At 43.7% G+C, this 11,060-nt stretch overlaps 1 protein-coding gene across 1 annotated transcript; it reads right to left on the bottom strand.

Moving 5' to 3' along the window:
* Positions 1-1,374: 1,374 nt before the first annotated feature.
* LOC130389705 (creatine kinase U-type, mitochondrial-like) lies at positions 1,375-10,487 on the bottom strand. The gene is made up of 9 exons (XM_056599631.1): positions 10,199-10,487; positions 8,585-8,783; positions 7,925-8,020; positions 7,167-7,388; positions 6,898-6,983; positions 5,523-5,646; positions 4,828-4,962; positions 3,792-3,917; positions 1,375-2,883 (listed from the first exon to the last, which is right to left on the bottom strand). The coding sequence occupies exons 1-9, from the start codon at positions 10,345-10,347 to the stop codon at positions 2,773-2,775; spliced, it is 1,248 nt and encodes a 415-aa protein (XP_056455606.1). The 5' UTR covers positions 10,348-10,487; the 3' UTR covers positions 1,375-2,772.
* Between the last annotated feature and the right edge of the window lie 573 nt (positions 10,488-11,060).

Here is an 11,060-nt window from a genome sequence, read left to right on the forward strand (position 1 = left end):
TCAACCACTAGAGGGCGCGCTCTCTCGATGATACATGCACCAGTTGTCATTGAAAATACGCTGTCAAACAGCTGTCGTCAGTGATCGAAATTGTAGTCAGGAGCAGGAATACAACAGTGAAGGTTGCAAATATTGCCTATATTGTATATCTTAGTTGTGATGAATCTGCAATTTGTTTCCTAAAATGCAAAATAATAAATTGAAACGAATGCAGTGCATGCCACTGCGAAAAGAGAAGGTCATTAACAGCAGCACAAATTATTTGGAGAAAAGCCCTTCATGTTTGTTTCCCAAATTGAAGCACACAACTGTAATTTTGGTCAACTTTGAATGTTACCCTTGGCCAAGACCTTGGGTTGGCAGCTGATCCTTTTAATCTCATAAGAGCTGCCCTCCAGACTGGCTCCTGCTTACAGTAAAGCTAAAGAGGAAGTCCAAAACATACTGAAATGATTAAGAGCCAGAAACTATGACTAGGGTGTGACTGTTTCTTAGTGTTCCATAACAATGCTGTTATGGCTTTTTTTTGTTTTGTGATATAGATATGTCAGGCAAAACCTTTGTTTATTAGCCTGTACATGTTTGAGATGGGGGGTCTTTCCTTTGTGTGTGTGTGTGTGTGTGTGTGTGTGTGTGTGTGTGTGTGTGTGTGTGTGTGTGTGTGTGTGTGTGTGTGTGTGTGTGTGTGTGTGTGCGCGTATGTGTGCCCCAGATTTGAGCATTATTCTCGGAGCCCCTTCAGTCTTGAGTTGGAGTCCCTGTTTCCTCGGTGAGCTGGTTGTCATGGTAACCCAGTCTTCCACTTTCCGTGCCAGAGAACTGAGGTTCACATTATTAGATGCATCGGACGCACTTATGGAATATAATATAATAATAATATGATAATGATAATGATAATATAATATAATAATAATAAAATAATATATAATATAATATTATATTTATAATAATGATAATATATATAATATGGAGAGATTTGAAAGAGAACAAGGGAGATAAACAGAGATGGAACAAGATGTGATTTAGAGGAAGAGAGAAGGGCGGTGGTGATGGTGGTGGAGGTCCCCTTCACATCTCAGCTGTGTGTTTCATCTCAACACTGAAGGCCCTGTTGTGAATGTACTACAGTATAGACAACAACACAGTCATTGTGACGGGAGACATGCTGTCTCAGAGCATGCACGTGTCACCAGATTGGGTTTCATTTAAAGCAAACTGCTGGTTTCTTTGTACAGCAATACAGTTACACATGTCCGTATTTTTTCAAATGCATACATATTCACCAGAACAGTGAATTGGGTTTTGGTCAAACATTTTATAATGATCCTGCTACAATAGGACCTTGTTGGGAAATGTCATTATAGTAGAGTCTTGCTATAGTTCTTGTTTAATATTGTCACAATACATCGCCTATGCTTACTTATCACAAACAGGCTGCCGGGCCTTAATATCCATGGTTACAGCAGTCCACTCCGACTTTCAAGTTTGGCCTTAGTAAATCCGGACAAAGTCCACTCAGAAACAAATAGCAGTATCAAGTTAAGGAATCATTTAAGGAAACATTGCGACAAAAGGAAAGCTAGGACAAGTGTACTGCTAAATAGATGGTTTCTTTAATAAAACAGGCTACATTAAGACAATCAATGGTTGAGGTGAAATGATATTGCTTCCTTAGCATATAGTGAGTCCAACCCAGTAAGCTTGACTTCATTTGTTTTAAAATGACATTTAAAATGACTTAAGACCCAGTTGTTGTTGTTGTTGTTGTTGTCAATGTTAATGTTGTTATTGTTGTTGTTAGAGCATTGCTAAACCTCCCGGTTGACCCTGAGTCTTAGTGGTCGCTCTGTCCAGATCGACCTTGGATGGTAACAAAAAACACACACACACACTCCACACAATGGAGATCAGCGAACAAATGGTTTAAAGGTGCTATAGGTAAGATTCAAGAGCTCTAATTTGAGTGTAATTTGTAAGAAATGCCATCGCCATCTGTCAGCTGTCACTGAGTTAAGTGCATTGTGAGAATATCTGTTCTGTTTGGCTCCATGCCTGCCTCTCTTCCCTGCGAGATGGAATCCATCTTGCCAGTGAACTGCAAGCATGTCTGCAACACAACACATTCCTGACGAGCTGGCTGTCGCCTTGCATGGTTGACTCTGCCGTCGGTGTGTCAATGTGTGTATTAACCGATGTAAGTCGCTTTGGATAAAAGCGTCTGCTAAATGCCCTAATTGTCATTGTACCCTGCCCTCTCTCTTTAAAGAACGGTCAAATCGTACCTACAGCAGCTTTAACTATACAATCACAATGTTATAGATGTCTTCAGATTTAAGTTAAGTATGTCCAGTTAATACCGGGCATTGAATAACACACAAAGTATAGATCATGCTTGAGGAGAGATTATAGGCAACTGGGGGGGGGGGGGGGGGGGGGGGCACACAAAGCTGATTGATGAATCCTGAATGTATGAATGGTTGCCAAGACAAAAGTAGTCTGGTGCGCTCCGTTGGAAGCATGGCTGTATATTAATAATACACTATATATATAATGATAGACTGTATATGTATTTAGATATAACATAATCTAGATTATATTACAGAGGGGTGTACAATGCAGATATCAGCCAGGAATATAGGTAGACACCATGACTGCTGCAGGCATGGTGGAATATCTATGGGCGCAAACCGGGAGCATCTGTGCATGTATGTGTTCGGCCCAGGGGGGTTATGGGGAGGGGTTGTTCAGGAAGGGGGGAAGGGGGGGGGGGGTCTAGTCTCCTTTGGGTGGTGCAGGCACTTTGATATCTTGGCCCTTCTCCAGTTTCTTCTCACACTCGATTAAGTAGTTGACCCCATCAACCACTGTCTGCACCAGCTGGACCTGAGGGGCACACAGTTATACAACGTGAGGTTTGATGAGGCTTCGCCATGTCTAAGGGTTCATGGTCTCTGACCAATAGTGTGAGCGGCAGAAAGGGGACAACCTTGCCCTGTCCCTCATGGCATGCTCGATAAGAATGGAAAACAACTCGAGGCTTGATTCACAGCGTCAGTAATCAATTTGATTTCATTTGGCCAAACGGTCTCTTATCCCTCATTTGTGGAACTCTTCAGCGCTCTCTTTCCGTCTCCGACTGAGAGAGGGCAGAGCAGAGGACTACTGGGATGTCTGTAGGTGTTTTAAACTGTGAACCTAAAGTGATGATGTTCGAGAGAGGGGTCGGCCGGCCAGCATTATTATATGGCTCCAGTGTTGCCAGATTGGGCCAGATTTCCACCCAAATCTGGCAACCCAGTCGCATCCAGGGTTGCCAGATTCGGTTGGAAATCTGGCCCAATCTGGCAACACTATTTGGCCCCAGATCATTTGAAAATGTTTTGCTACATCTTTAGGGTCTGGGCTTTGGCGGCTGGTTGTTAATAAGTGACTGTTGTTCCCCGGGGCCGGTAGGGAGGGCCATGATAAGCCGGAAAGAACTTGCAATGTCGATATTTTTTTGGTCCTGCGAGTAAATGCTAGCATCCGTGTGATAATACGGTAACCTTGTGTGATCGTCTTATATTTGTTATTTAATGTTGCTGGAGGAGTGGATCTGTAACCGATGATAACAACACAATTATTTTGTACCGCCAAACCAGTTGTTTTTCAGCCTGCGTTTGTGTGTGTCTGTGTGTGTGTGCATGCATGCACATGCTAAAACATAGTAGAACTACACACGCCTGATGTGTGTGTGCGTGCGTGCGTGTGTGTGTGTGTGTGCGCGTGTGTGTGTGTGTGTGTGTGTGTACCTCAGACTGCCCCAGTCTGTCCAGGTTGGAGATGTCGAAGGTGCTCCCCACTGCAGCGGTGTCCACTCCTCCTGTCCCACGCTTCTGCAGACGCAGGTTGTCCAGGATTTTGCTAAAGCGAGGATCCTGGGACACATAAAAACAGGCAGTTTGAAATCCACTGTAACACTCAAACAAATACCCTTTAAAACCAATTATCGGAAATCCTTGATAATAATTAGAGATTGTAAAATTGCTGCCCCAAAAAATTTCATACGCTAACTTGAAGTTGATGAAGATCTTGCCCCATCTACATAAAAAAAGGCTGTTCTGGCACAGAGAAAGAACTTGAAAGAGAAGGTAGGTGACTATGTCATTTAAGAAGGACAATCTGCTTTCTCCATCAATGCAATAACCTAGAACTCAATCCCCACAGAATTCCGAGACTCCACCTCTCTTAGCAGTTTTATAGAACCATTAACGTCTGGCTCAAGAAAGCCTCTAGTCAAAAATAAAGTAGAAAATACTACTTTTACTATATTACCTTTTCAATTTCCTTTAAAAGCATTTTATCATATTGTATTGCATATTCATCTTATATGATTGCATCCCTGCCAAATGACCACAGATGTTAACAAGTGTGAAGCAAATTTTGGTGCCATGTGTATTGTTCAAGGACCCTGACAAATACACAATAAGTTAATGATGCAAATTTAGGCGTTGTGCACGTCCCTGCATGTTTGTGTGTGTGTGTGTGCGTGTCCCTGCATGTTTGTGTGTGTGTGTGCGTGTCCCTGCATATTTGTGTGTGTGTGTGTGTGTGTGTGTGTGTGTGTGTGTGTGTGTGTGTGTGTGTGTGTGTGTGTGTGTGTGTGTGTGTGTGTGTGTGTGCATGTATGTGTGTGAGTCTATGTGTGTGTGTGTGTGTGTGTGCGCGCATGCACGTGTGTGAGTCTGTGTGTGTGTGTGTGTGTGTGTGTGTGTGTGTGTGTGTGTGTGTGTGTGTGTGTGTGTGTGTGTGTGTGTGTGTGTGTGTGTGTGTGTGTGTGTGTGGGACCTTGCTGAGCCGTGGTAGGTTGACGTGGACCCCGGCGCGGAGCCCGGTGCCCAGGTTGGAGGGGCAGCTGAGGATGTAGCCCAGCTTCTCGTTCCACATGAACTCCCAGCCCTTCTCCTGGATCATCCTCTCCACCTGGCAGGAGAGCACACAGGAACCACAGAGAAAGGAAGAAGAAGTTGATGTTAATATAAATGGCCCTGTGCGTCTGTGAATCATTTATTCATTTGATTTTGCAAACTATATACCTGTAGCCTGTGTAGAATAGAGGTATGTTTAGTGATTTATTGCTCTTAAATGAAATAACATTTAAGAGAAATACATTGTGCTCAAACAAACTAAACTTTCCACACATACAATATCTCAAACTGTGTGTGTGTGTGTGTGTGTGTGTGTGTGTGTGTGTGTGTGTGTGTGTGTGTGTGTGTGTGTGTGTGTGTGTGTGTGTGTGTGTGTGTGTGTGTGTGTGTGTGTGTGTGTGTGTGTGTGTGTGTGTGTGTGTGTGTTTTTGTCTGGCATTATAGCATGTGTCCCTTTGATGCAGATACCTGGAGGACAAACGTACAAACACACACACAGACACATACTCACACACTCACACACACACACACACACACACACACACACACACACACACACACACACACACACACACACACACACACACACACACACACACACACACACAGACTCACCTCTTTGAGGCCCCTGCAGAATCTATCAAACACCCTCTTCATGTTCCCTCCCTTCTCCATGGAGATGACCCTAGTGTGATCCTCCTCATTGATCCACACCAGGAACGTCTTCTCGTTGTTGTGCCTGCAGAAGAGCACCGCATGAAACTGGCTCAGCACTCGGTTTTATTCCATTGCAAAGAGAGTCCAAATTATAATATATATGTGCTGTAAGTAATCAAATACTACAATCGAGACAATTATACAGTCACATTCAGCCGAAACGGACACGAAATTTGATGTTATCAAGCAACATTTGAAGCACCAAAGAAATGTCTAATTGCCCTTGCTGTGTGCCCAGTATTATTGAGGAAGGAGATTATTGATGAAGGATTTGTTATTCAAAGGATTTTGTTTACTCTTCGCTGATGGAATTCTTCAGATCAATATCCGGTCAGAAAATACTATCCAGCTACACTTACATTATATATTACGTTAGAGAATATCAGCTTAACTGTTCTTGACACCAAGAGCCTCAGACTGATAGTCAATAGGTCAACATGACAGATCAAATGGACCTTGTTGGTTCCTACAACAACTGATTGATTAAGATTATATATGCAAAGTTTATCTTTAAAAGCAGACATGTTTCGAGGTGTACACTAACTATGGTTTAGTGTAGCTTCTCCAACATGCTTAGCACTCCAGGGGATTTGCTTTCTCCATTCAGTAAGTGTGAGATAAGTATGCAAAACCAGGGCTGGGGAAACCTTTAGTCAATGTCAGTGATTCAATCGCTTATTTTTCTGTTTCTCTTCAGGGTAAGAAAGGAGTGACAAAGGAAACGGGTTTGTGTGCAAAGGAAGAAAGCAACTACTTGATATTTGAAAGTTAAAAACAAAACTGGGCGGCTGGATTAGAACGGCCTGAAAAAATAGACGGGCACCGAGGGGAGGGAGAGAGACAGAGACCGGGAGAAACATAGTTCCAGAGGGCGAGATATGGATGAAAGACGATACAATGTTCCTGTAAGGCGATATGAACAAAGTGAGAAAGAGACAGAGAAGGGGAAACAGAGAGAGGGAGCGAGAGACAAAAGGAGAGACAAAAGGAGAGAGAGAGAGAGAGAGAGAGAGAGAGAGAGAGAGAGAGAGAGAGAGAGAGAGAGAGAGAGAGAGAGAGAGAAGTTGAATTATTCAAAAGGAGAGTCTGACATTGCCTAAGTGAAGGAAGTCTGGTGGTGATTGATCCGGGCCCCGAGGTACCGTTGGGGTATATGTGTCTGGGAGCCCAACGCTGACAAGGCAGCCTCTGTCTCCTGCCAGCCGCCCTCTCTTTCTATCCATCTATCGTTTCGATCGCTTGGGACTATTCTGAAAGTTGAAAGTGCTCTTACCAGATCCCACGGGCATCTGGCCAATCGCGCGCCATTCCCGCGCAGGTCAGCAGGGGGGACACGGGCTTGTCAAACAGGAAGTGATCCTGGGACACACACAGGATTTAAAAACAAATAGGTCCAACTGAACTGGCCTTGCGTCTTCGTTGCGCCCATGTATTATTACATGTTGATCGCCATATGGTTCAGTAAGTCCAGCGTAATAAGTCTCCTATATATATATTTATATTATACATGAGGAGGTGAGTGAGCGGCTCGGCTGAACTCACGTCGATGAGCTGCTGCTGCTCCGCGTCCGTCATCTGGGTGAGGCTGTAGTACTTCCCGGCCAGGTCCCCGCTGAGGCCGGCCAGGGCGTCCACCGTCACCCGCTCCACCTCCCGCCGCTCGGCCCGGGTGCAGGCGGGGGGCAAGCTCAGCCCCCGGATGCTGCGGCCCGTCCGCACGCGGGACGACAGCACATAGCGCTCGTCAAACCGGCCCGAATGGAGCTGTTGGGGGGAAAGGGGTTTTCTTCCTTGTTTGTTTTTTGATAATAATGGGGAGGTTTGTGTCGGGATCTATGGTTCCGTTACTCCATTTGGTGCACATGTTGCGTTAATCTAGGGCTGTGCATTTAATTGAATTTTGATCTCGATTTCGATTCTGTGGTCAAACGATCTCCAAAATAATAGAATCAAGTTGAAACTATTTGTTATATTCATTAAATGTTTTATAGAAATTGCAAAAATGAACAGCTGGATACATTTTTGTACATTATCTTTGTGTATTCTTTTAAGGGGGAATTTGAAAGTACTCAGTTACAAAGTCTTTTTTTGGAAAGAAATGCTGAATTAATGCATCATCAAACTCAAAAAGAATCGTTTGAATATTCGTCATTTCAATATTGACAAAAAAAATAGTTTTCCATAATCTAGCAGCCTCCACAAAAATATGAAAGATTGTTCATCTCCATTGCAAAGTAGGAGTTGTGGTATTGTCGGGAGTGGCCATGTGAGCGATGGTGTGAGTTCCAGCTCCAAGGTACCTTGCTTGAGTCCAGGTCGGTCGGGTGGGTCATTGTACGACAGTCGTAGCCATTGTGCCTCTCTCTGATGATGGGATCCAACAGGTCAGCAAATACCTGAAACCACAATTTTATTTTTATTTTTATTTTTTATTTTTTGACATTGCTTTCATATGACATATGACTTATTAGAAAGTGTTAACGGTCTTACAATATATAATATTCCTTCAATACTGCTCAAATAGTGTAATTGTGTGAACCTTATGAAACATACTTAAAAAGACCCTCGTAAAAAAATGAACAATGGTACGCCCTCCCGCCTATGAATAACTGCAGTGCTCATTAAATCCCCATACATCTGAAGCCTTAAGAATTCAGGAAATGAGGTTCCAGGCTATGAGCGGCTCTAATGGGTCTAAAAACAGCCCTCTCTCTGGCGTACATGTCCTGGATCTAAAACTCGACAGGGAGTCCGAAATGAGACGAATCGGAGAGGGAATCTTTTCTTTTAACAATGAGGCAGCAAGATCAAGTTAACGACCAACTATCAGAATACATGTGCTCACTCAAGCCCAGCTCTGGTGAAACACTGGCTTGCTGAACTTGGCCGAAATGATGCAACTGCCAATCAATGACCACGACGAAGTGGCCAGATGACTTGAACAATAATAGAGCTCTGACCTCATAGGTCTCCTCGTCTCCGGCCACCATGCCCACGGTCTTGATGAAGGGGTGGCCTGGGTTGTCCACCCCGGTCTGGATGGCCTGGTCCAGGGTGTAGCCGTTGGGAGTGGACTTATCACACAGCTTGGCGTAGATGGCCGGCGTCAGGTGACTGGCCATGCAATTGTTGTGCTGGCGGAGGTCCGGGTACTCGGCACTAGATTAGACACGCCGAGCCAGATAACAGGGTTACTTAGGTGATGCTGCTGACGGCCGTGCTGTGGGGTAAGAACCGGTATGTGGTTCACCAGCGCGTACCGGCGGTGGCAAGCAGCAGGAGAGGTAAACATCATCTGCAAATACAATGGCCTGAGCTTTTTGTCCCTATGTTGTTACATATGGACATCTGTTTTTTTTCACATTTTGAATAGTTTACTATTCAAGGTGGGTGAGGAAGGGGGGTAAGGGAAAAACACACTGCACAGTGCGCACTTTGAGGACAATTGCACACACTATATAAAGTATGACTCATAGCTGTCAGATCATCAGTAAGACAGCCCCCATTCATCCACAATGCTGCCATGAAAGGTTGTATTTAGAGATAGAAGACCACGTCGCACCAGTGCTGCTCTGGCTTTGTTTGCAGAAAGTTAAAAAAAAATGTAAATCAAAATTTAAAAAATGGTTTGTGAGGTGCTAAATTTGTTAAGGTGGTGGAGGATGTAATCCAATAGATCATTCTCCCCTGCACTGATCATTATTCCATAGGCCTTCTACTATAACCTTTGTCGGTCAACCCTAATCTAGCTAAATGTAGCAGCAGGTGAGTTCAAAAATGTGTTTATTTTGTAAAACAAGGGAATTTACTAATTTTCAAATACTATGGATGCAGGTAGCTGATGCTCTATAAATCCCCCGGACTGTTCACTGTGTCTGTAGCTTAGCTTGTGCTGTTAGCTATAGAGTTCAATGTCATCGAAATGTCGTATAGGAAGATGAACACTAGTGCAATATAATTGATGTAATATAGGCCTACTGCTCCTACAGAAATTTTAAAAAGTGCTGTTCCCTGGCAGGCTATCGATGTTTGGGTTATTTATAATGCAACGTGATTAACCAGTTGGGTGTGTTTTATTGAACATGACCCATCCTCCAGTTATCTCTATCATTAAACAACTATCGGATATCGCCTTGCCGTGACCAACGGCACGTAGGCATGCACCTCCATTGGCCAACATAGAGAAGATCGTAGTAAAACATGATCTTCCTGAGTGCATTGATTGCTCAATAGGTCTGCGGATAATCTACCATGTAGGAATAAATAATTCTCACATGACTGACATAGGATGTCCCATATCTGCATCTCCATCATTTACAAGAATTACCACAACCATAATGATTTCCATGACTGGTGGGGGCAAGTGCATATAGATTTGCTTCATGCAGTCTATGACAAAGGTGAGGCTGTCAAATGAAGGACAATGCGGGATTCCATTTTTTGTGGATTAGAATTATGTTGTTAATACCAATGGTCTACGTTAGCCTATAAGAACCGTTTTGAAGATGGGCTATCAATGAGCTGCCAACAAATAAAAACAGGAGAGTCAGGTGTGATGGTGAACGGCGGGGTACCTGGCTGGGTACGTTCTTCGTACGTGCGCACTGGCGGTGACATGTTCCCGGCGGAGCAAAACGGCCCCGGTTATAGATCCAGCACCGACCAAGGACAGGATGCCAACATTGCGTTTGGACGACAGGATTCGGTAGAAGTTGCTTGCCATTTTGCCCTCCGTTTGCAAAGCCCAAGAATGAGAAAGCCTACAGGTCAATGCTAGCCTCTTTGGTTTCTCTGTGTGTGTATATTGCTCTATGGTGTATGTGATGCTCTATGGTGTGTGACTCTTCTTATGGAATGAATCTGAGAAAGGCTGGAGGAGGCGCGCGTGATGTGAATGCCGAAGGACGCTCGCAACACACACACACACACACACACACACACACACACACACACACACACACACACACACACACACACACACACACACACACACACACACACACACACACACACACACACCTGCTTAATAATGCGATACGCCTACAAGACATGGGTTGGTCCGCATAGTTTTTTATAACCTTAAAAGGGACAGGCCCTACATTTTATTTTTAATGAAAATACCAATATGACGTTGATTTGATATAGATCAAACGCAATATTCGTTTTGATTTGGCGCTCTAGATTGTTCACGATGGAATTAGAATTAATTTTGTTACGTCGATTTTTTTTGCGTCAAATACCAAGCAAATATCAAATTGACGCATCGCAGCGCACCATAACCTTGTGGCGGGATTCATTCTACAAGGCGCCAATGAACCAAATTGTAAACGTCTTATATGCTATCTTTCTAAAATATTATCAATTATCGTAGCCATGATGAGTGATGAATAATAACGGTGATTAATTATATAATATTAATTATTCTATAGCAACCAA

The sequence above is a fragment of the Gadus chalcogrammus genome, chromosome 9 (genome assembly GCF_026213295.1).
Source record: "Gadus chalcogrammus isolate NIFS_2021 chromosome 9, NIFS_Gcha_1.0, whole genome shotgun sequence".
Classification (NCBI taxonomy): domain Eukaryota; kingdom Metazoa; phylum Chordata; class Actinopteri; order Gadiformes; family Gadidae; genus Gadus; species Gadus chalcogrammus.

Coding starts and splice junctions, on each gene's coding strand:
- LOC130389705 (XM_056599631.1), bottom strand. CDS start 10,347: ATGGCAAGCAACTTCTACCGAATCCTGTCGTCCAAACGCAATGTTGGC. Junction 8,784..10,198: donor CGAAGAACGTACCCAGCCAG/GTACCCCGCCGT, acceptor TGTCTAATCTAG/TGCCGAGTACCCGGACCTCC. Junction 8,021..8,584: donor GAGACGAGGAGACCTATGAG/GTCAGAGCTCTA, acceptor TTGTGGTTTCAG/GTATTTGCTGACCTGTTGGA.